The sequence below is a fragment of the Vipera ursinii genome, assembly GCF_947247035.1.
Source record: "Vipera ursinii genome assembly, chromosome: 1".
Lineage (NCBI taxonomy): Eukaryota > Metazoa > Chordata > Lepidosauria > Squamata > Viperidae > Vipera > Vipera ursinii.
The window spans coordinates 121205571-121230517 of record NC_139512.1 but is presented as its reverse complement, the minus strand read 5'-3'; the positions used below and the strand labels follow the sequence as shown (position 1 = coordinate 121230517).

Sequence of the window (24947 nt, the reverse complement as noted above, 5' to 3'; positions counted from 1 at the left end):
GTACGTAAAATCCCACTGCAGATATCTCCTTTCCATAAAAGTGTTTTTGAGATGTTTTTGGAAAGTCAAGAAACAGAGTATTCCGTCTAGTCCTCCACTTGCTGCTTTTTCTTTCACTTCTTTCTTTTACTTCTACTGTCTTATGTTATAGGTGTCAATTTTTCCAAGCTAAAGGAGGAAGAACCATGTCTTCACTTCTCTACAGTCCTCGTAAGTATTTCCTGGAATCTCTGAGAAACTACTGGTCCTGCAAGCCGTCCTCAGTTATGAGGCCCACACATCAATTCAGTCCTTGTAGCCATTACACGTGCCCACTCACTTGTTTTCCGATCTTTCTCTGGGCCCAAGGGTTAGGTTATGTTGCCACCATCTCACCTCATCCCAAACCATAACATAAATCTTTTAAAATAAATAGGTAAACAAAATGCCAGAGAAATGGCTTAAGTTTTCCTTAGATTTCCAGCTTTAAAGTAGCATGTTTCCTCATAACTAGGCCAAAGAGAATACCAATTTTACCATAAGTACAATCTGACATGGCTTATTGATGTTTCAGTGGAGTTAGATGATCCCTGAGCATTTATTGAGAATTTTCAATGGATATAGGCATCCCCCTTCTTCTCTCCTCCCTGGCCACTGCTCTCCAAAGCCAAATTGTTTTCCCTTCCATACACCAGGCTTTGAAGAGGAATCAGCCCAAATAGTAACTGACAGGTGTTGGAGAAGTGCAGAATATGGTGTAAAGAGGTGATGCTATACACGTACATACATATCTGTCAGCTTTTAAATTCTACTATTTTTTTATTTTTTTAAAAAAATGGGTTTACAGCTTTTGTTGAAAAACACTAAATAACTCCAGCTTGACAGGGACTGCAGGATTCACAGTGTGTGGCAGGAGAGAGATTCCTGCAACACCACGGAACCCCACTATCATGTGCCTATCAGTAGTAATATCTAACAGGGCTGTGAGAGGTGGCAGGAGAAAGGAGAAACTGACTCTGATTTATCCCTGGAATCAGAAACCTGAATAGATACAGAAGAATAGAATAGAATAATAACTTTATTATCACTTTGAATGTACACTAATCGGCATACATTAAAATGAAATTTCAATGCATAGAGCTCTCAAAGGGTCACCACCTCTTGAGGACATTAAAGAAACTAGGTAGCACCTCCTGTTCAATCAGCTGCTGGAAACTTGTGGGTAGCACAGAGTATGTTTTGAATCTGCAGATTTGCTATTAGCTCAAACTCATTAAGCAAATGTAATGAAAGGAAAACATCAGCCTCCTTCTGAGTGAGTCTGTTGTGATTCAGGGTCAGCCTGTGGGTTCGGCAGTTGGGTCGGACGATTCAGAGGAGGAGGAGGGGGGTGTTGGAGAGGTTGCTGAGGGTGTTGGAGAGCTTGCTGATGAGAGCCCTCAGCCAGGCCCCTCCCACCTGGTTACGACGCAGACCCAGCTGTGTGAGCCTGACAGCGTGGATGAAGATGACACACAGCTGGCCCTGTTCAAGGACGCCCGACGCAGGAGGCAGTCAATCAGGAGTAAACAGAGGAAGGCAATGGGGCACCTCGGAAGGAGGCAGAGAGAAGCCACGCCCTGAACTGTTTAAAAGGGGAATGCGTGGGAGGGCTGGTTTGCTGAAGGCAACTGTTTGAATAGCTCCTGTTTCATGGTTTGTGTCTTGTTTTTGCTCTGTTTGCTTTTGTGTCCATAAATTTGGCAGGCTTAGTTCCAGCCTCTTGCCTTCTTGTAAAGGGGTTGTCCCTGCCTTATCTGCAGGGCCGGTAGTAGGCTGGTACAGAACAGAGTCACAGAATATAAGTGTCTGCAAACTCAGGGCCTGCTGAGCTTAAAAAAAGTTGCTCTAGGGTTGGAGAAGGTTGAAGAGACAACAGATGGCAGAGGTCAACAAAGAGAAGACTACAGAGAAAGTGCTTACTAGGACTATATAAATTAACTCTTCCACTCTCCTGTACTACCTGTTTGGGACTCAGCTCATTGCCCAGGCAGAGAAGAGAGCTGGTTCCTCAAGCAAGAAAACTTTCCTCAGAGGGAAGGAAGTGGCCAGAAACTTCTCAAGTAAAGAGTTGCTTCTATGCCCAAAGCTGAGGCTGAAATGATTATTGAGATTGCTGGTGTGAGGCCAGAAGGAAAAGCCTCAAACTGTTGCTGTGAGATCTATTGACTTCCTTGGATAGACTCTAAATGTTACTTCTTGGTTTGGACTGCTGAAGCTCTAAAAAGTTTCTTTTCTCCTCAACTCTTGTCCCAGAATTTGCTTTTCATTCTAATAGTCAGCTCCCCACTACTCTGTCTATAAGGTTCCCTGCCATAGTCAGTTCCAGCTCCAGTCTAGCCCTTAGCTAAGCAAACTAATTGGTGGTTATATTCTTAGACTTTTATCTGCATATAGGAAATGTTTGGAAACTGCTGAGTATTGAGTGAATTGCAAAGCACTGAGTATGGCAGAGCCCTGAGTGAAAGGATATCTAAATTTGTGCACCTGTTAAATCCACTGTTTTCTTTTCTGGAAACAACCGTATATCCAAATACTGCACACAAATACAGTAATAGATAGGGATTCCAGTTAGCAAAAAAACCACATTTTAAATTATATACCTGGTTGTATCAGTTTTTGTTCACTCAGGAATTTATTGAAGCACAAACTGTTATGTACTGGGCTTTTGGAATATCAGCACGTGTGTTGCTGGAGAACTAACGGTTCTCCAGCAACTCAGACAGGATGTCTCCGGTCCTGCAATTGGTCAACTTTGGGCGGCAAACATGGGTTCAATCCGATTGGTTGCTACCATAGGATGTGGCTATATAAAGAGGCAGGGTGACTCCAATTCCTCAGTACAGTTTCTGCTTAAATAAAGCATGAGTTTTTCTGTACTCGTCTGCGTATCTTCGTTCCTGCTCATCAGAGCCCACGACATAATACAAACATTGATCAGAGTGCCTAACATTTGCATTTAATTGCATATAGTTGTTACTGTATTAGAACTAACACCCTCCTTGACTTGAAATGTCCAATCCTCTGCTCAGGTATGCAACTGGATGACAATCTTGTTCAAATGCAACAAGGAAGCATGATGCGCAAGGTGAAATCTAAGAACTGGAAGAAACAACGCTACTACATGTTACAGCAGGACTGCATGACGGTCTGGTACAAATCTAAGATGTCTGGCAAAGCCAAATCAGCCTGTGAGTTTGACTACCTGCACTATATTATTTGCCACAGGGTTGATTCTCAGTAACCTTGTTTTGGAGTGTGGGCTTTCAAATCCTGTAAGTGCAGAATAGAAAAATGGGGAAATCTTGCAAAAATTTGAGTTCCAATCATGAGAAGGATTCAGGGCACACAATAAGGACAAAAAGACAAATAAGGCTAATATAAGTAAGTATTGGTTAAGGGACGTGGTGGCTCAGTGGGTTAGGACGCTGAGCTTGTCGATCAGAAGGTCGGCAGTTTGGCGGTTCGAATCCTGAGTGCCGCGTAACAGAGTGAGCACCTGTTACTCGTCCCAGCTTCTGCCAACCTAGCAGTTCGAAAGCACGTAAAAAGGCAAGTAGAAAAATAGGGACCACTCCGGTGGGAAGGTAACAGCATTCCGTGTGCCTTTGGCGTCTAGTCATGCCAGCCACATAACCACGGAGACGTCCTCGGACAAGCGCTGGCTCTTCGGCTTTGAAACGGAGATGAGCACCGGCCCCTAGAGTCGGAAATGACTAGCACGCATGTGCGGGGGAACCTTTACCTTTACCTTTAAGTATTGGTTTGCCTAGATCCGGAAGAGAAGATGAAGTTTTTTCATAATGTTGGGAATTATTGGGAATGTAGATGCATATGTCCATATGTGTGCTCTCAAGCCTCACAATTTCTCATGTGCGTGACATTTTCTAGAATAAATTTTGTAAGGTTTGTTTAAAATGTTCATCTTTGAGAAAACAAGAGTTTGGGATGTAAGTGAAACCATCCCCACTGCTTGATTGTCTATGTAGTGGAATTACCATTGCTACTTCGGCTAGTGGATATTATGCAATTGATCTCATCTAGAGGATACCAAATAGAAGAATATTGAATAGAGTAATTTCAGGCATCAAATATATCCTACCAAATTGCCAATTAAAGATATTTTTGTTGCATGCTATTGTATCTCCCATAGAGACATGGAGTACCTTCTTGACATTTTTCTGCTGCTGAATTTGTGGCATCCTGGGTGCATTCATCTTCTCTTCAACTAAGTAATTACTCTGGAATTACGCTAAATATATTTTTATTCATTTAATTTAATTTATTTACTTGGCTCTAATTAAAAAAACCAATCGCTTCGATTTCACCATTTGTGTTTATGTATAGCCTGGGTAGAGAAGAAAGGAATGCTTTTATAACTTAAGTTCAACCCTCTATGTCAGGCGTCTTCAAACTTGGCACTTTTATGACTTGTGGACTTCAACTCCCAGAATTCCTCAGCCAGCCACGCTGGCTGAGGAATTCTGGAAGTGGAAGTCCACAAGTCATAAAAGGGCCAAGTTTGAAGACCCCTGCACTATGTAAAGGCTTATCTTTTCTGGTTTTTCTTCTCTCAAGTTTCTGTAAGTGATGTGGAGACAATCCGTGAAGGACATCAATCGGAGGTGCTGCGAAGTCTGGCTGAGGAGTTCCCTGCTGAATGCTGTTTCACTGTTGTCTTCCATGGGCGGCGAAGCAATCTCGATCTCATTGCTAGTTCAGCTGAGGAGGCTCAGTGTTGGATTCAAGGTTTGCGGCGCCTCATAGAGACGGTCATTAACATGGATCAAAAAGAGAGGCTTGATCAATATCCTTTTAATTACCTGTTGTTCCTTTCAGTGCCTTTCCCACAAAAGGGGAAAAAAAGGAAGCTCAGCTTGAATCTAATATTGGAGACACATTGAGATGTCTGTATTGCAGAAGGACAGTGTGAAGGAAATGTCTTTATTTCAGTTTGTTATTTTAACCATTAGTTAAAAATATAATACTTGTAAAGAGGAAGTGCACTAAAGTCATTGTGTATATTATGTTCTGGGAAGCAGGAAGGACGCTGAGACGATGAATTCAGCAAGACAGGTCTTTATTGTGTGAAGTAACTGAACTGGGGGAATAGGGGGTGCCTGTACCCTTTATATACCTTGCCGGGTATGCTCCCAACCAATCAGTTTGAACCTCAGTTCCCTGCCGAAAACTGACAGTGGTCACAACAGTTCAGTTCAGCGCCACCTGGTGATATCTGTCCAGTAACTGCTTAAAGGTGCTTTTTAAAGCCTAATATATAACACCCCTTCCCCCTTTAAGAACGAACAATAGTTACCCAACAATATATACAACAATGCTTAATAACGTGACGATACGTCAGGATACCATGCCCTTCAGCCTTCCCCTCATTTACGCACATAGTTGGCGAGATACGCAGGCGGCCTATGAGTTCGTGAAGAGCGTCTTAGGGGTTCTTCCCTGTCCTGGGCGGCCAGGTCAGTGGTTGAGTCCCTGCTGGGCGTTTCAGGTTGACCCATCCCAGAGTCAGACCCTGTGGCAGGTTTGTCGCGGTGGTCCTGGGCCTGTTGTTGTCCCGGCCGGACAGGGCTCTCTGGAAACAGTTCTGGGTTGGTGAGGTCCACCTCGGGCTATGGTCCTACTGTTTGTTGGTAGGGAGGATTTGAGGTTGGTGATTGGCAGTCCACCGGTTGGTTGCTCTGTGACCGGTCAGGAACCTGTTTCCTGACCTGATCTATGTGCTGTCTGATCTGACGACCCCCCTCCACCCCTAGTATGTAGGATAGGGGCCCGGTTTTGTCAACCACCACCCCCTGAATCCACAAGTGTCCCGGACCATAGTTCCTGGCCCAAACCAAGTCACCAGGGTGTAATTCCCTAGGGGTCTTTGGTTGGTCGGTGTCAGCAGCCACTCTGTCAGGGTGCAGTCTGTCCAGTTTGGTGATGAGGCGTCTGCCCCAACGAAGTTTCGCTGGACTCTTCCCCGTGGCTGTGCAAGGTGTCATGTGTTAAGATAGTAAGAATTGTGCCAACCTGTGATGTCAGTCGCCGATAATATGCTTGAGAGTGTCCTTGGTTGTTCGCACCATGTGCTCTGCTTGACCATTCGATGACGGGTGGAAGGGCGCAGATGTGACGTGTCTAATCAAGTTCGCTTTCGTGAATGCCTGGAATTCAGCAGTGGTAAATTGAGCCCCATTATCTGATACCAAGACATCAGGTAGGCCATGTGTGGCAAAAAGCCTCCTGAGCACTTGGATTGTTTTGGCTGTGGTCATATTGGGGACTGGCACTACCTCCAACCATTTGGAATGGCTATCTACCACTACTAAGAAAAGCTGTCCTTGGAAAGGACCAGCTCTGGTCTTCGGTGAACCTGATCAATGCCAGTTTCTTCCTCCACTTGTCCGCTTCTGCCATACACAGCGTTTTCAAGGTGGATGGATCCTCCTGGGCTGCTGGGTTGGGGGGTCTGGACCGCTTGTACTGCGCTGCCGGCCGCCTCATTGGCCAAGATCTCATCCTGAGCATCTTGGAGGGTCAAGTTGGGCCTAGAGAACAACTTCTGTTGCAGGCATTTGTCGCGTAGGCCAAACACGAACCGGTCGCGAAGCCTCTCGTCCAGACTGGTGAACTTGCAGAGGTGGGCGGCCTGTTGCAAGGCCACGATGAACTCCGATGCTGATTTGCCTGGCTGTTGGACCCTCTGGATGAGCTGGAACCGCCAGGCCAGCTCAGACATTCATGGTTTGAAATGTCTGTCCAGCTTCTCGGTGAAGTCTTGGAATGAGACAGTTCTGATCGGCGTCGGCAAGCACAGGCTTACGGCCAAGTCGTAAATGGCGGGCCAGCTTATGCAGAGCAGGGTCGCCGCTTTCAGGCCATCTTCTGTAATCCGGTTTGCCCAGAGGAAATTTTCGACCTGTCCCAGGTGAGAGTCCCACCATTCGGGGTGACGGATGTAGAATTCTCGGAGCTGACCGATCTGTGTCATCTCTGCGTCTCGCCTCTGTGAATCGTGCTCCGATGTGGCCGCTAGCGTGGTGGCTAGTCGGTCATCGTGGGAGGGGGGGAAAGATGCCTCTTTCCTCCAGCAAGCGTTGCTGTCCCCTAGTGACTTTCAGCTCTTATGGTGAAGCAGAATCCCACCTTCGTCGCCACTATTATGTATTGGGTTCTGGGAAGCAGAAAGGACGCCGAGACGATGAGTTCAGCAAGAGAGGTCTTTATTGTGGGAAGTAACTGAACTGGGGGAATAGGGGGTGCCTGTACCCTTTATATACCTTGCCAGGTATGCTCCCAACCAATCAGTTTGAACCTCAGTTCCCTGCTGAAAACTGACAGCGGTCACAACAGTTCAGTTCAGCGCCACCTGGTGGTATCTGTTCAGTAACTGCTTAAAGATGCTTTTTAAGCCTAATATATAACAGTGTAAACAAACCTATTTCTGTCCTTAGGTGATCAAGGTAGCCATAATCCTGTTAGCGTAGCTGCACGTATTCCCCTGCAACTGTCTTATGCAAACTGTCTTCTGATAAGAATGTGTAAAATTTAACCATACAAGGAACAATGTACAACAGGGAAATAGGGGGGGGTATAAATATGTCTGTTCGTACACCCGCTCGGGGTTCAGACCTTTTGCTTTGTTTAAGCCCTCTGAACCTGCGCAATAAACCTTTCCTTTCCTGAAGAGCTGGCGTGAGTCTCTTCTTTCTACTACACTTGGCTAAAATATGATACTTTCTTCTCTTTATAAAATATAGGAAACAAACAGCCGAAAGAGTTTTCTCTTCCATTGCAATTCCAGTTCACTTCCATTACAATCTGTCCTGTACTAACAAGGTGTCAGTTTGTGCTCATTTCCAGGGTGTTTTGTTTTGACAAAAATATACCATGCTTGTCTGCTCTGATCCTATGAGTCTCTTTTCCTTAACCCACACCTGGGTTGCAAATGGATCTGTGACTGGTTTTTAAAAGCTGATAAAGACAACAATGGTCGCATGAACTTCAAAGAGGTGCAGCACTTGCTTAGGATGATGAATGTGGATATGAATGAAGACCATGCCTTTCAGCTCTTCCAGGTAAATCTGTATGAGCCAAAGTGGAGAACACGTGGAGCTAAGTTGCATAAAAGCCATTCTTTCGTTAGTTCATAAGAAGGCACATTGCCACCATTATCTACTGATGAGAGTGCAAATATCCTGGCCTCTCTTGCTCTCTGCACATAATGTTTATCTTCAGACTTGGTCGTTCGATTTGTTTCCAATGATGCTATTTATATCCCAATTGACAATCTAAATGCGTTGTTTTCTGGAATGCAATTACACAGGCCAACCTGACACTGTCAGTCATCACTTTAGTCCTCTCTTCCTCAGTCAGCATGGTGGATGGAAGTGGTAGAATTTGTAGCCTGGCACTAAAATACTACAATCAGTTGTAAAATTGAGTGATAAAAGGGTCAACCAACAATTCGACAGCTTCCATTTTCTTATCTTGTCTGCTTAAAGTAATGTCCATTAGGTGAGGTTCATGCAAAACACTGCAACCCCACAGTTCATGGAATAGCAGCAAAGCAGCAATGGTATTAGCCTTCCTCTGTAGCTGAATTGAACTGCTCTGCAGCCATCCTTGCATTAACAAAAAATATGAACCAGCATGAAATTTATCTTTCCTTTGCCAATCCCTATTTCCCCTTCTATTGCCTCAGTCACTACCAACCACCTGATTTCCTTCCAAATCCTAATAGATGTTATACAAGTTTTCTTCAGATAGGATCAGAACTGTAGAAAATGTCATTAGAACCTCATGACCAACTGTCCATGAGAGAAACTGTGGGATGTAGAATAACATTAAGGATATACTCTGTGTGCTCTCTGTTATGTACTGGGGTTGTGGTAATACACCACGTGTGTTGCTGGAGCAGCCAATGGCTCTCCAGCAATCCAGACTGGCCGTCTCCGGTCCTGCAATTGGCTAGCCACAGGCGGCAAGAGTGGGTTCAAACCCATTGGCAACCGCCTAGGAGCTAGACTATATATTGTGGCTGGTTGCAGCCCAAGTTTCAGTACAGTTCCAGCAAGAATAAAGTATGAGTTATCCTGTACTCAGCCTCGTGTCGTCATTCCTGCACCTAAGAGCCCACGACTTAACACTGTCTATTTTGTGAGGTTGCTTATTTCAGGCCACTTTTATTTCCCTTTCTTCATTGGCACATTCGTGCACATGTACATAGTATATAGTTTTTCATTCAGGGCCTTGTAACAATTCACTAGTTATGCACTAGACTTTGCCTATCCTATCCTATATATTTCCTGGAAAATAAATCTTTTTTTCTTTTATAAAGTATACTTCATTAATTTGTTCAAGTCCAATTTTCCTACCTCTGGAATCCTTACATATGCCTACAGAATACTTCAGTTTTTTAAGAAGAAGGAATACATATGCTTAACATCTGTATGGGTGGTTGAAATTTGTCTCGTTCACGGATTCAAGATGAAACGAAAGCAACATTATGGGAACTAGCCAAAAAAAGAGACATTGCTAGGGCATGTTTGCTCTTCAATCCAAGTGGAGGAAGGCCCTTAATTCCACAGGCTCCTTCAGTGGGCAGGATAACTTGTTTGGCTTGGCTTGATTGTTTTGTCCGGGATATCTGAGGGAACACCTGCTGCCGGCATCAAGCTCCCTTTGTCCAGTGTGCTCCCACAGGGAGGGTCTTCTCAGGGTGCCACCGGTAAGAGATTGCCGGCGGACGACACCCAGGGATAGGGCCTTCTCAGTGGGCGTGCCTGCCCTTTGGAACCAGCTGCCGGTGGAGCTTAGGACTGCCCCCGACCTCCGTTCATTCCGCCGGGACCTGAAGACCTGGCACTTTGAGCTCTCTGGCCCATGCTGAGAATTTTTTAATTTTAGTTTTAATTTTAATTTTAACCGGGGTTTTACTTATGCAGGGACAAATATAATTTTTTTAATCTGTTTTTAACTTTTGTATTTTTGTTTTTAATCACCCTGTAAACCACCCTGAGTCCTTCGGGAAAGGACGGTATATAAATGTAATAAAAATAAATAAATAAATAAATACTTCCTGCAGAAAGAAACCTTTGGTTAGAGCCCTCCATTCCTTACAGATGGCTGACAAATCAGAAACTGGGTCGCTGGAGGGAGAGGAATTTGTGCTGTTCTACAAAGCGCTCACTCAGCGGAATGAGGTGCTGGAAATTTTCAAGGAGTATTCTGAAGATGGGAAGAAGCTAACCCTCTTGGAATTTGTGGACTTCTTGCAACAGGAGCAGATGGAAATTGAGGGCACCGATGAGCTTGCAATGGATCTGATTGACAGATACGAACCATCTGAGACTGGTGAGTTGGTGGAGTAACCAAAGGAGAACCGATGGATCTGTAAACCAGCCTCCAGAGTTGGCACTAGTTGTTGCCGGGGAGTGCTCAAGGATACATCCAAGGTGTCATGTTCTAGTGTTAGCCGAATTCCCCCAAACCAACATTGCTTTTTTAAAACCAGTTATATGGCCCCATTGTCATAGACGAGACTGCTAAGACCTGTTCTTTCCTGATCAACCAAAGACTCTTACTTCATAGTTTTCATTTAATTCCGTGTCTGTCCCTTAGCAGGGCCTTTGTTTTGAAAGCCCTGTCAATTTCTGTTCCTTCTCACCAACTTTTTTCTTCCAATAGGCAAAGCTCGCCATATACTGAGCCCAGATGGATTCCTCATGTATCTTTGCTCACCAGATGGTTCCATCTTCAACCCTGAGCACAGGAAGATTTTCCAGGATATGTCTCAGCCTCTTAGCCATTATTTTATCTCTTCCTCTCACAACACATATCTGATTGAAGACCAGCTGCGAGGACAAAGCAGTGTCGAAGGATACATCAGGTATCAAAATGAAAGGAGAGATGAGAAAGCAGCTGCATCAGGAGTCCCTTCAGTGACAGAGCCAAACATTAGTTTTGTTTCCCCTTATACTTCCAAAACGATTACTTATGTGTGCATGTGGGAATTCTTTATCATTTAGTAAGTACGGGTAGTCCTCGACGTATGACCACAATTGAGCCCAACGTTTCTGTTGTTGAGACATTTGTTAAGTGAGTTTTGCCCCGTTTTATGACCTTTCTTGCCACAGTGGTTAAGTGAATCACTGCAGTGGGTAAGTTAGTGACACGGTTGCTAAGTGAATCTGGCTTCCCCATTGACTTTGCTTGTCAGACGGTCATGATCCCGGGATACTGCAACCGTCATAAATATGAATGAATTGCCAGGTGTCCAAATTTTGAACACGAGTCTATGGAGATGCTGCAATGGGCGTAAGTGTGAAAAATGGTCATAAGTCACTTTTTTCAGTGCCGTTGTAACTTCAGATAGTCACTAAATGAATGGCTGCAAATGGAGGGCTACCTGTAATGATGCAACAAGCACACCAGAATGCCATCAGTATATTAAAATCCTAAACTGAGTCTGAAATTGCCGGTCTATCATTCCCTGTCATGATTATGTTCATTCCCTTCCTTTATCTTAAGAAAGCAATTAACCAAACAGACAACTGAGAAGGAGGACAGTGGAAATGGCTAGCAGAAGGCAAAACAAGCCCTGTGAAGAATAAAAACAGTTTTCAAATAGAGGCTGAGCAGATCGGTATCAGGCTTTCTCCGTTCCTTTGATTCCATGTATAAACTTCTCTCTCTTTTCTACAGATTTTAGGTGGAATCCTAAAAGGCGAATAGATTTCACTCTCTATTATGCTGTTACCATTTCTTGATTTTCCAAGCCCTTTCCCAACTCATCATGTCTCCTTGACCGATATCCCCAACTATCTTTATGATTAACCTTGTGGCTCTTCCTTCAGCCAAGTGCCATCCACCAATCTTTGAACTCACAGAAAGAATAGAAATGGTCCCTCCTGAGTTTCTAGATCTTATTGTGGATTGTGGTGGAGTCCCCTAGGATTATAGTCCTGGAGGACTTCTGCTTCTGTGTCCTGGGTATGGGAAGCAGGGCTGCTCCGGATTCCTTGACTTTCGACACAACCATAATAGGCTAATCCCAAGTTATCTTGGCTCTGATAAGGGCAGTCATTTGTTAGACCTAGACTTTGCTTCACACAAAATGGAGCAATATCAGGAGAACAATAATCATTCATTTGCATACATGAATACTTTCTAATCAAGCTGAACATTACTAACTTCTCAGACCTTTGCAAAGATGGTGGAACAATTAAGATACTCTCCCCTAGGCATCTGATATAACCAGTTTTTTTTTTTGACTGGCACTTGGAGGTTTTTTTCCCCAGTGTTTCAAGGATGAGTTCTGTCATGCCGTTCCACCAGCTGCCTGTGGAATAGGGAAGCCGCAAAGGTGTTAGATATAGATGTTTTTTAAAATATTTTCTCCATGTTCACTCATCAGTTAGGTAGCAGCTGAGGAAACTGCCAAGACTGTATTTTGGGTCTCAAAGACAAAGAGCCAATGAATTACTTTCTCCTCTTTGCAGGGCTCTCAAACGGGGCTGCCGCTGCTTAGAGGTTGATTGTTGGGATGGACCGAATGGAGAACCAATTGTCTATCATGGCTATACATTCACTTCTAAGATTCCTTTCTGTGACGTTGTGACAACTCTTGAGAAATATGCCTTCTGGGTAAGTTGTATGCTTCTACCTGTAGGGCTAAACAACCCCTGTAGGTGAGAAGGAGGTAATGATAGAAGTATGAATTTGTTAGGCTTGAGCAGAAGGAGTTTAATATAGCATAGAACAGTGATGGCGAACCTTTTAGAGACCAAGTGTCCAAACTGCAACCCAAAACCCACTTATGTATCATTGGGTGCTGGGTAGGCGTGGCCCATTGGGTGGGTGTGGCCCATTGGGTGAGCGTGGCTGCGGGGGTAATGGCAGACTGGGTGGGACTAAAAAGTTCAATGAATCAATCCCAACTTTGCGAGATCTTTTTTTTTCCCCGCAAGAAATTGATTGATTGATTGAACCTTTTTTTCCCCCACACGGCGGTGGAGGCCTAAAGTGAAAAGGTTTTATAAAACCCAGCTGAAGGCCTAGGACTCGGGCGACGGCATGTGTGCCCACAGAAAGGGCTCTGTGTGCCACTTGTGGCACACGTGCCACAGGTTCACCACCACAAGCATAGAACAACGCCACGTTGCAAGTTATATTCTGGCTCAGCTCTATTTGAATAAGGATTTATGTAGCCATAGAGATTTATTCCATCTGCACTATTTCTCTTATTGTAAGTCAAAGTCCCTTCAAAACAATGGCCAATTATTGGTGATGATGATGATGAGATGATGATAATGAAAATTTGTATGCTGTTGAACTGCCAATGAATGCAGGCAGCTCACAAATAAAAGTACTTTAAAAATACAATAAGAAATAAAATAGAAATAAAAAAGATAGCAACAGTACAAGATCTGGACAGGAATGAGAAAAAAAAACCAAACCCACACAATCCAAGGGGGCTTCACTTACACTTGACAAAGGCCTAGCAGGATGGGTACCATCTGGATCTTAGGGCCAATCTCATTCCAGAAGGCAGGCATTGCTACAGAGGTGTGCTTTTGGGATCCTGATAGATGGCATTGTTTAATCAAAAGAACGCACCAACCCTGCCGGACTTAATTTGATGTGTTTAATGGGCAGATACTATACTGTAGTTTTTCATCTAAGAACAGACAAATATTAAAGTTATTCAAAAAGGGACAAAATACCTAAAGTGTAACTTTTAAATATGAACACTAGTACAGCTCATTCTCTTATTTATCACCCTATGTCTTCTTGTATTATCCAGGTTTCTGATTATCCTATCATTCTCTCTATTGAGAATCACTGTAGCATAGAGCAACAAGACATCATGGCACAACTGCTGAAAGGCATCCTGGGAGAATGCCTCCTCATCAACACCATTGATGACCTTGTTCCTATGCAATTGCCTTCACCTGAAGTAAGAGCATAGAATAATTTATAAACTTTCACCTAATGATTATCCAGGCTAACCCTTTGCAAAATTTGATTGTAAAACTAGGAGGTGTTTTCAAATTCATAGATAAGTAGATGGATATGGAGCAACTAAAATGCTAGAAAATAACATACAATTTTACCGAAGTTTTCAGAATTCTTCATCAAGCTAGATGGTACAAAAACCAAGAGAAGAAGAAATAGAAATGCCCCAAATCATGTCAGAGTTAGCAACAAAATGAGCTTACATAGACCTTTCCTGACTTACATCTAGGTAAAGGTAAAGGTAAAGGTTCCCCCGCACATGCGTGCTAGTCGTTTCCGACTCTAGGGGCTGTTTCAAAGCTGAAGAGCCAGCGCTTGTCCGAGGACGTCTCCATGGTCATGTGGCCGGCATGACTAGACGCCAAAGGCACACAGAACGCTGTTACCTTCCCACCGTAGTGGTCCCTATTTTTCTACTTGCATTTTTACGTGCTTTCGAACTGCTAGGTTGGCAGAAGCTGGGACAAGTAACAGGCGCTCACTCTACAGCAGTGCAAATATGCACAGCTAACCCCTTCCCCCCCATCACCATATTGTGTTTTTTGTCTCATCCCCAGTCTGTATGAGACAGCCTTAAAACATCCTGTTTTCCCCCTTACATTTCATAGTCATTGAAAAAACGCATTTAACTGAAAAAAAAATGAGTCAGCAGTACAGTCAAGTGACCCACTAGAGTTAGCACCAGGCTCACATCTCTTGGGCACTTTAAGCTGTTGTAGGCACGTTGCCTTCCTGGACCTTGTTTTTAGGACTGTTGGAAATTTTCCAGGCAACAGGAAATTTCAGGTCTACCCAACCAGGATCTCCGCCTCTGCCTTTCCAGGCTCTTAGGTGGCCCCAGTTTAGAGATCTGCATCACCTTGAACAACAATTGACTGAGGATGATAGAGGGACTGCACAATGGTTCTCTGCTGGTTCATGGAACAATGTTTCTTGAGTTTTTAAAGCACTGTTTCTCAACCTTATCAACTCTAGATGTGTAGACTTCAATTCCCAGAATTCCCCAGCCAGCATGGTACTCTTTGTGGTTTGGGTTGCTTATTAAAGAGGGATTTACTTCTTTTCTGGAAAAGTGCAACGTCCAAAACTATCCAGGAAATAGTTGGACGTCCTTTTAATGCCCCAATGCAAAGTGCTTGCAAAAAAAGGTCACAGTTTTGAACAGAGGTCTAAACTCAGCAACCTTGCCATCTGTCAAAACCTGTTCTCGTGAAAATGCTGGGGTCTTATAACCAAAGCAACTTAGCTGAGCTGCTTCTGTCAAAAGCAATAGAACCATCTTCCTCTTCCAATCTGGTCTCCGTGTCCACATGCAGCAGTTGAAGGGCAAGATCATTCTAAAGGGCAAGAAGATTGGATATCTGGAAGATTCTCTGAATGAGCATCCAGACAAGATGCCTGAATGGGAAGAAGTTACTGACGAGGAAGGAAACGAGATAGAAGAAGAGGCCCTGCGCAATGAAGGCAAGAGAAAAGAGAAGGTATGGGGACACCTCCCAGGTTGGTCTGCTGTTTACAGTAAGAGAAGGCAACCTGGATCCCTGTTTTGTACCTTCCACAAAGTTCCCCAAAATCATGTCACCTGAATTCATTGGCAAATCATAGACTAACAATAGCAATATTTCTGCTGATTTCTCCTCAGAATGGTCTCCAGTAGATTCATTTATCTATTAATATTTAATCCCTCCCTTCTTTGCTGTGAGAAAATTTTATTCCTCTCCCACTATTGGCCAAATGCGGCTTCTAGGATAGTGCCTCCTGTCATTATCATATTTTAACAATAGTCACTTTGGATGAAATACTTGGGGGGCTGGGTTGGGTTACACTACTTGTACAAATGAAATGTTCAAAGACAGGGTACTTTCCCCCATTTTTGTCAGGAGTATTACTTATGAATGATCTGCAGATGAACATTTTATTTTTTTTAGAAAGGTAAACATTCCCTCTCCAAGGAACTTTCAGATTGTATTATCTACTGTAAGAGTGTACCTTTCTGCAGCTTCCAGCATTCTTGCAGCCACTACAAGTCATATGAGATGTCTTCCTTCACTGAATCCAAAGCTCGCAAGCTCATCCGAGAAGCTGGTGAGAAACCTGGGGGTGAAATCTGCTAGCAGGCAAAATGGGCCATGGGTATACAATTCTGCCCAATACTATTCTTGCTCATTCAACTTCCTCTACTGCTAGAACTTAGCAGGTACAGCAGGCAGGCTGTAATTCCACGAATTTTGTGTCAGATTAAAAAAGATAAAAATACGTAAAGCCAGCCATAAAGATAAAGTAAATACCACTAACAGTAGTATAATAATATCAGATTGGGTAAACTCAGAACTCTACCCATGTGTTTGCTATTCATCCATGAGGGAAATTCAGCACTAATTAGCCCTATAGCATTGGTTAAAATGAATTTTGCTAAAACTGGATGATTCTGCAATTTACAAGTAACAGTACCTATCAAGCCTTGGAAAGGATGCAAGAAATGTCTGTTTCCCCCCTTTTGTTATGAAGTAACTATTCTACTTACATTAAGGTTTTCTACAACATTCTTTCTCAGAGCTCTGAGAAGGGATGCACTCTTTTCTTAAGCTTATCCTAAGGCCTTACAAGCCATACTTACATAGAACATTACTTGGTGTGTGTGTGTGGTTCTCGATAAATGATGGGTGTTCTAGTATTAAAATCCTGCTAGTCTTCTTACCTAATTAATCACTGCTGCCTTTACTGAATTCCTAACAATTGGTGCACTACCTCCCATAGGGAATGACTTTGTCCGTCATAATACCTGGCAACTGACACGGATCTTCCCCAGTGGGCTACGGACGGACTCCTCCAATTTCAACCCCCAGGCGATGTGGAATGTGGGGTGCCAATTGGGTATGCAAAAGATGAAAGGGACAAGAGGAGGAAGGAAGAGAATGTACTGTAATGGTCAGGTTGCTTGGTAGGCACTACAAGGCACATTGGCACTTTTACCTAGAGCAAGAGAGCTAACTTTGTTACATCTTGCTGCAAATTGTCCTGAAGACTCCCTTACTGAGTGGCCTTTAAACAGCGTCAATAAATGAATGAGAAACTTGGTCACAAGAGATGGTAAAATCATCAGCAAGGCAGGCAGTTTTAAAAGAAGGTGAAGCAAAGCCAAGAGGCTATTGAAAGCCACGAGTGGATGCCTACTAATATCAGGGTGAAACGCACCATATCGCAGAATATTACTTGGTGGGGCACAATAGAAGGGGTGAGCTCTTGTGCCATGTCCTTCACATTGCTGGCCTCCTCAGACAGGACATAATGGATGATGTTGATATTTGATCTGATCCAGTGTCTGGTCTCTTCAGCTCTTATTTACAATTATTCATCACAAATGACATCTCCAAACGTTTTACATCATTGCAGTCCTAGTCTGTTGAAAAACAAATGATAAACAATTAGTTTTTTTCTAGGGCAAAGTCATTCATTTGTGCTGCATTGTTTATATTGTAGACTGAATAGATTAGGAATATCGTTTGTGAAAGAATATGAAATTTCACTCTTTTGATACTATTTGTTGTTGCATTTCATGACACTGCTAATCTAGTTTCTATGGTGCCGCTGTTTATATGAGAAAGGAATTATCTCCTCCTCCTCCTCCTCCTCCTCCTCCTCCTCCTCCTCCTCCTCCTCCTCCTCCTCCTCCTCCTCCTCCTCCTCCTCCTCCTCCTCCTCCTCTTCTCTTGTATGTATTGTTGAGCCAGACAAGGGCGAATAAAAATAAAAATCAGAGATAAGATAAACAAAAAACGTGTGAGAACAATAATGTCAGCTCACACTTCTTTTTGTTAGCTACAGTACACATTAATTGGAGACGTGATCTGTACTGTACTTCCCTAACCTGATGCTTTTCAGATTTTTTTTAATGATAATTCTCAGAATTTCCAGAGTGGATGGCATTTTACCTAAGCAGTTGTTTGCTTATCCGGTATTTAGGGTAAGCCCCTTTTTGCAGAGTTTATACTTTGCACTGAGCTATTTTATAAAACACAATAGATGTTTTCACATATTACATGAATTGTTCTCTGAATTATTGAAACCATAATTAACTGGGTTTGCATAGCAGAAGAAGCAACTCACATTATGGCTTAATGTATTGTGTGAACTTCGTTAGTGTATTAGACTGGGACTTAATTTGTTTTGCAGAGAAAAGTCGATGTTCCTCTCTCTACTGCTTTTTCTTTGTTCTCTTTTCTCCGGAACAACTCTATGAGGATAGGTCTGAGATTCTAAGGTTAAAAATAAAGAATAAAATAACTGTTCCATCTAATCTTCCTCATTTCAGTGGCCTTGAATTTTCAAACGGCTGGTACAGAGATGGACTTGTATGATGGGCTTTTTAGTCAAAATGGCCGCTGTGGTTACGTGTTGAAGCCGAGTTTCATGAGGGATAGAGAGACAGCCTTCAGCCCTGAGAACCCTGAAAGCAGGGGTGAAGGTGACCCCTTGAGCTTAATGGTTAAGGTACTGTACGTGTCTGTGCCCATACTTTAAAGGTTTGGGGGAGGTTAAAAAAATATGTAACTTCGTCATTCTCAGCCAGACTAATGAGCATACAGTTCTGCCCCTCTCCAAGTTTTTAAAATGATATCTATATATATACACATTTGCTGCTATGCTTTTGTGGTTCAGTAAAGTCCACAATGACCAATAAAAACAATAATTATATTTTAAAGGAATTTTCCCTTATATTTCACCCACAGTGGGGGTGGGGGTGGGCAAAAGGCAAAAATGAAAACAGAGGGAAAAGTATTTTTCTCTCCACCTTTCCTTTTCTTATTACTACTGCCATCCTACTCTTCTCCTCTCCCTCCCATCAAACCAGTCATTTGCTTTTGTTTGTTTAAAATCCACATCTCCTCTTTCTGGAACACAGGTTCAGTTTGCCAGCAGCCACACAAAAGAACAGGCACCATGAAGGAGCTCTCCAAGAATAATGTTGTGTGTGCAAAACCATCCCCTCCCAGTCTGCGGAAGACAATTTTTCTTCCGAAACTGGTCCCTGGTGCCAGAAAGGTTGGGGTCCGCTGTTCTAGCAGACCCTCTAGCTTCTGCACTCAAAGGAAATGCTGGTGGAGACCTTTGAGAGCATTTGCCGGAGCAATGACTGACTCAGTAACATCAGTGCCAATGCAAAAGTTGCCAAGCACATTGATTTGTGCTTTAGAATTGTAAGCCGCCCTGAGTCTTCGGAGAAGGGCGGGATATAAATGGGATTAAAATAAAATAAATAAAAGTGGCACTTCTAGGGTCAACTGGCAGCTGGGGACAAAAGAAGTCCTGGGCATTCTAGGATTCCCCATGAGTTGCTCTCTGTGTTGAGCAGCCTGTTGCAAGTTTCAGCAGTTAGTACTTTGGCAGCTTCTGCCTTGTAGCTTTGACATGAGTTTCATGCTCATGTGACCTTCTCTTTCAGATCATTAGTGGGCAGCAGCTGCCCAAGATTCCCAACAGCAAAGAAGGCTCCATTGTGGATCCATTAGTGCGAGTGGAGATTCATGGGATCCCTTCTGACAGTGCCAAGCAGGAAACAAAATATGTTGACAACAATGGTGAGCCCGTCTTCTTGTAAAGATGAAGGAAAGTGGGCCTTAGATCTTACACGTTTTCCTTATTTTTAGGTCATTCAATTCATATAGCTGCCCACCTCACAAATGTTACTCTGCGTAGCTCCCACATTCACACAACAAAACCTGAGCTCATATAAATAAAATTAAAAACAGATAAAACGGATAAAACCAAAAATATTTTTAAAAATGAGACAGTAAAGACCTATACAACTCACAAACCATACAGCCATCTCTCAGGTTCTCCATCTCCATGGGATGATGACATAGCTGTACCTCAGGGACTTCCCAAAGACCCACAAGGTTAGGATCAATCTAACCCAGGGGTCGGCAACCTCGGCTCTTTTATGACTCGTGGACTTCAACTCCCAGAATTCCTGAGCCAGCTGTGGGAGTTGAAGTCCACGAGTCATAAAAGAGCCGAGGTTGCCGACCCCTGATCTAACCTCAGGGGAGACAATGTTCCAGAGGGCGGGTGCTGTGGGTCCTGTCAGCTAGAACTCCTTCGTAGATGGAATATGCCTGTTCTGCAATCTGTGCCAATGAAATTCAGATTCTGGGTGGAATAAAATAAATCTGTCACTGGAATAAATATAGAAATCTGGAGAGAGATAATATTATGTAAATATGCCAAACTTCTTAAGCAACAGGGTATTGCAGTATTTGTACCTCTCTGTATTAAGCCTAGCAAAAACTAGTTGGCAAAGCCTTCTTCACACTAATGGAGGATATTGTTCTCATGCTGTTTTATGTCAATTCAATTTATATCAATTTAATATATAAATTATATCAATTATATTGTTTTACAGGGATATTTCTTTTTTTAAAAAAAACTATTAGTAGATTTGAGGTTTTTTTAAAGAGTATCTCCAAAGTACATTGGCTAAACATTCCTATATAACAAGACAGCAAAGCATAGGAATCATTAACAAAAAAATATCCAAAGCTAAATCTAATTTTACCACAGAATGCAGCAGATTTGCCCAGTTTAATCCAGTGGAATTTCATCATGGCTAACCTTTCCTTCATAATTTCAGTTGCTTAATTCCACCCAATTTCAATTTTTTTTAAACTTTGTGTTCATGTTAGAAACATGAAGCAATATTTTGGAAAGAAAGAGGAACTTTATCAAAAATACAATTTATCTGCCAGTTACCTGGATTCCATACTACCAGCCATAAGAACTTTTTTTTTCAAGCATTCAGAATAGAACTTGCAAGATCTGGGTGTTAAGATGATTGTGAGACAAGAAGGGAGACAATTGTTTAAGGAAGCATATGAGAAACAGTATTGAAGAGGAGAGCTGGGTTAGATTTTTAGGGGATGACACTGGCACAGCCTAAGGCAGGGTTTCTCAGTCTCAGCAATTTGTGGGCTGAAGTCCACACATCTTAAAAGTTGCTAAGATTGAGAAACATCGGTCTAAGGGAAAGTTAAAAGAGACACTGAAATAGTACCATTTACTGAGGGCATCTTCACTTTATTTCAAAATTCTTGAACAGGTTTTAATCCACACTGGGGTGAGTCCTTTCGGTTCTACGTATGGGTCCCAGAACTGGCCCTTCTACGTTTTGTGGTGGAAGATTATGATAAGGCATCTCGGAATGACTTTGTGGGCCAGTACACACTACCTCTCACCAGTGTCAAAGCAGGTATGGGACTCCTTATTACCCTAGTCAAGAAGTGGAGTTACCTCACACCAAGTCCTGGGGATAAAAATAATAATGGTCCCTGTGACAAAGGAGTTGGGGGAAATCAGCTAGGCAATGTCGGCTGGCGACCCCCAGGGGGAGGGCCTTCTCTGTGGGAGCGCCAGCCCTATGGAATCCGCTCCCCCCTGAGCTTCGGATGGCCCAAAATCTCCAATCCTTTCGCCGCGGCCTCAAAACACTCCTTTTCCACCAGGCTGACCTGGACTGACAGGCATTTTAATTAATTATATTTACAATTTTTAATTTATTTTTAGTTTTTAATTTTAATTTATTGCACAGATGATTTTAATTTTATTTTTATCTTAATTTCTGTACTTATTATATGTTTTGTTGTTAGCCGCCCTGAGTCTTTCGGGAGATAGGGCGGGATATAAATCCCATCAATAAATAAATAAATAAATAAATAAATAAATAAATAAATAAATAAATAATAAATAAATAAATAAATAAATAAATCACTTGCAACCACATTGGATATTCCTTTTCCAAGAGTACTGCAGTAATGTTAATTACAATAGGCTATGGCCCCCATCTGGTTGAATCTCCTGTTAAAAATCCTATCTATTCAGCTGGGAATTTGTTAGGTCTTCTACCAAGGATATCCTCCTTTGAGCCCAGCTCTAGGGAAAAAAGAAAAGAAAATGTACCTCCAATCTTTTTTTCAGGTGACATCATGAGCTATATCATACGTTTCCAAATTTAAAGTTCTATGATCCTTTATTTGGCAGCAACTAGCGTATCCATATGCTATACATACCAATGAGCCCTCATTAAAATATATGTACAATAATTCACCAAATTTGTTTTTATTTCAGACATTTTTTTTTCACAAGTTCTCCTTCCACTACAAAATGTCTAAAAGTAACTTGCAATATAGAAAAGCAAAGATATAGAGACACGGAATGATCCTGGATGGATCAACCTTCAGAAGTTCCCTGACTGTACTTTGTCCTCATTTGGATTAATTTTTGCAAATATTGCTTAGATGGTTTTTTTTAATCTATGTCTGCACCTGTAGCAAAGCCAAACAAGAAAATGTTGTGGAAGAAAAAGAGACCAGGTTATCCTGTTTTCTGAATAAGAAACTTAATATTGTTCATGTGTATCCATAGAGTCACCTTGGGTCAAATAAAGGTGATGGAGGAAAAATGCAATGTTTCAAAACTAATCTGAAGGATCAGAGCTCAAAACATGGTCCAGTTCAGACAGGAATCAACAACTAAAAAAAAAGTCTTTCTAACGATAAGCATCCTTCTGAACTATTCTGAACTTCTGGCTATTTACAAGGGAAAATCCAGTGTTTAAAGTAAAACTACTAGCTATGTATGCAAATACTTTCCCACCTTACTTTGCTGCTATTTATGACCTCTTAAAGGCTGAGGTAGCAAGGGTGGGAGAGAGCTTAACAAGCTGTTGCCAATGAGAGTAGGCAGTTCTGAATGAAACAACCAATGGGATTCTACTCAGGGCTGGTCTTATGAACCCAAGTGGCCAACGCTGGGAGGTGGGAAGTGTTGCAAAATATGCAGTTAGAAGAGCTCCGAGTCTCACACTCTCTCCCATGTTCTCCTGCAGACGGAAAAGACAGCAAAAGGGTTGGCCTTGGCCTGATTAAAATTTTATTTATTTATTTTATTTAATTCCATTTATATCCTGCCCTTCTCCGAAGACTCAGGGCGGCTTACAAGCTTAGCAGTAGCCTTCATTCTATGTATATGCCTGCTGATTAGGGCTTTCACACACACACCAAGCGGCATTATTACAAAGTCAGCTTAATTGCCCCCAACAATCTGGGTCCTCATTTTACCTACCTCGGAAGGATGGAAGGCTGAGTCAACCTTGAGCCTGGTGGGATGCGAACCTGCACTGATTGCAGGCAGCTGGTGTTACTTAAGGAGGCATCAGCCCACTGCTCCACCAAGGCTCCCTAATAAGGCTTCTTTGCACCTTCTTTTCCCATACAGGATATCGCCACATCCATCTTCTTTCAAAGGATGGCACTGGGATTCCACCAGCATCTCTGTTTGTCCACATTCAGATAGGAGAGCTGGCAACTGAGAATGATTAAATCACATTCCTGCATCACACAATGCAACTCTTCCTTCTCTGCCCCCTTTGGTTTGGAGAATGAGGGTGAATGAAGGAGACAAGAATTAAGGTGTTTTTTTTAAATCGCCAACTATCTCTTACTTCTATGCAGAATGGGATTTGGACAAAAACATTGTTTTCCACTACTATATTTTTTCTAAAAAAACCAACCAATTGTATTATTTTGCTTGTTTATTTATTTTTATGATTGTGATTCGCTCAGGTCTCACCTTATAATCTACCTCCGTCTTGTAAGGAATCCAGCCCGCCCCAACAGAGCAAAATTCTTTTAACAATGTTTTTTATAATTGCGGACTTACCAGAAGAGCTTTGTTAAAGTACCACCTACCAAGCCTTGAGCCAGCAGAATTATATGCTGGCATAAACTGTGCTGCTTTTATTGCTGATTGGTATTCTGCAACAGTAATGAGGCTGATGAAAGCTTTGTCCTATTGTGGGCCAAGTCTAAGAAATGAACTGATGTATTTTTTCCCCAGCCTGGTTTCCCTTGGTTCTAGTAGGGAAACAATCACTCTCCCTTATATAAGTCAGAACTGGGTGACTGAAGGAAGGTGCTTAGAATGATGAATTAGCCACCTGTCAGATAGGGAGAGATATATGGAATAAAGCAGGAAGAAGTGTCTCCAGTCTTCCTGTTTTGTACAACTCTTTCTCTTCAATTGCAACATGACAAGCAAGCTTTTTCTAAAAACAAGACTACTACACTGTAGAAAGAGTACAAAACCCCTGTCCAAAGATAATGGGGCTGAGATGTATACTGTAGAAAGGAAAGGAGATGACCTTGACAGAATCATTTGCCAGGCAAAAGAAGCTGAAACACTTTTTTACGCCTTGGGAAAGAAGATAATATTCAGGAGCAGATGCCTCCCTAATCACCAGATTATAAGAAAAGGGAGTGGGGGAGATTCAACACAGTCAGATTTATAAGATTGGTGTCATCCCCACTAAGTAAAACCAGAGAATGAGATCAACTCTATAGAAAGACTAGAACTATATTTATTGAGATTGGCTAGACAGATAGTCCTTGCTTATCAACCACTTCTTTGGCGACTATGCAAAGCTATGACAGCACTGAAAAAGAAGACTTACAACTAACTGGTTCCTAGAAATTGCAGCTTTTGCAGTTTCTCCATGGTCACTTGATCGTGATTCAGCATTTGGCAACCAGCGAGCATTTACGATGGTCACAGCATCCTACGGTCATGTGACTACCATTTGCCCCCTTCACAACCAGCCTGCCAACAAAGTCAGTGGCAAAGCTGGCAAGAAGTCACAGTCACATATTACACTTAATGATCCACAGTGATTCTCTTAGCAACCATAACCAGCAAGTTGTGTTGCACACTGGATATATGTATTACTAATTAAATTAGGTTAATTGAACTTAACCCTGGCCAAGCCTCTTTTGAGGCAGCAGACAGCCTGCTAAAGCTGTTGACCCTGAAACAAGGGTCTTTGGTTTGATCCTAGTTTTTGATCTGGTATTCTGTCT

The 24947-nt window shown here is 42.5% G+C and overlaps 1 protein-coding gene across 1 annotated transcript in view; it reads left to right on the top strand.

The window, feature by feature from the left end:
• The window catches only part of PLCD4 (phospholipase C delta 4), a gene marked incomplete at its 3' end in the record, with an annotated part of 38306 nt that extends 16909 nt beyond the window's left edge, over positions 1–21397 (top strand). The window contains exons 3-17 of the mRNA XM_083349733.1: positions 152–210; positions 3051–3209; positions 4597–4826; positions 7971–8099; positions 10146–10377; positions 10711–10912; positions 12525–12669; positions 13829–13981; positions 15357–15521; positions 15969–16125; positions 16798–16914; positions 18353–18531; positions 19484–19619; positions 21137–21317; positions 21394–21397. Of these exons, the coding sequence (XP_083205859.1) occupies positions 186–210; positions 3051–3209; positions 4597–4826; positions 7971–8099; positions 10146–10377; positions 10711–10912; positions 12525–12669; positions 13829–13981; positions 15357–15521; positions 15969–16125; positions 16798–16914; positions 18353–18531; positions 19484–19619; positions 21137–21317; positions 21394–21397 (2214 nt within the window). The 5' untranslated portion in view covers positions 152–185. The remainder of the gene's footprint in view (positions 1–151; positions 211–3050; positions 3210–4596; positions 4827–7970; positions 8100–10145; positions 10378–10710; positions 10913–12524; positions 12670–13828; positions 13982–15356; positions 15522–15968; positions 16126–16797; positions 16915–18352; positions 18532–19483; positions 19620–21136; positions 21318–21393) is intronic.
• Positions 21398–24947: the final 3550 nt, after the last annotated feature.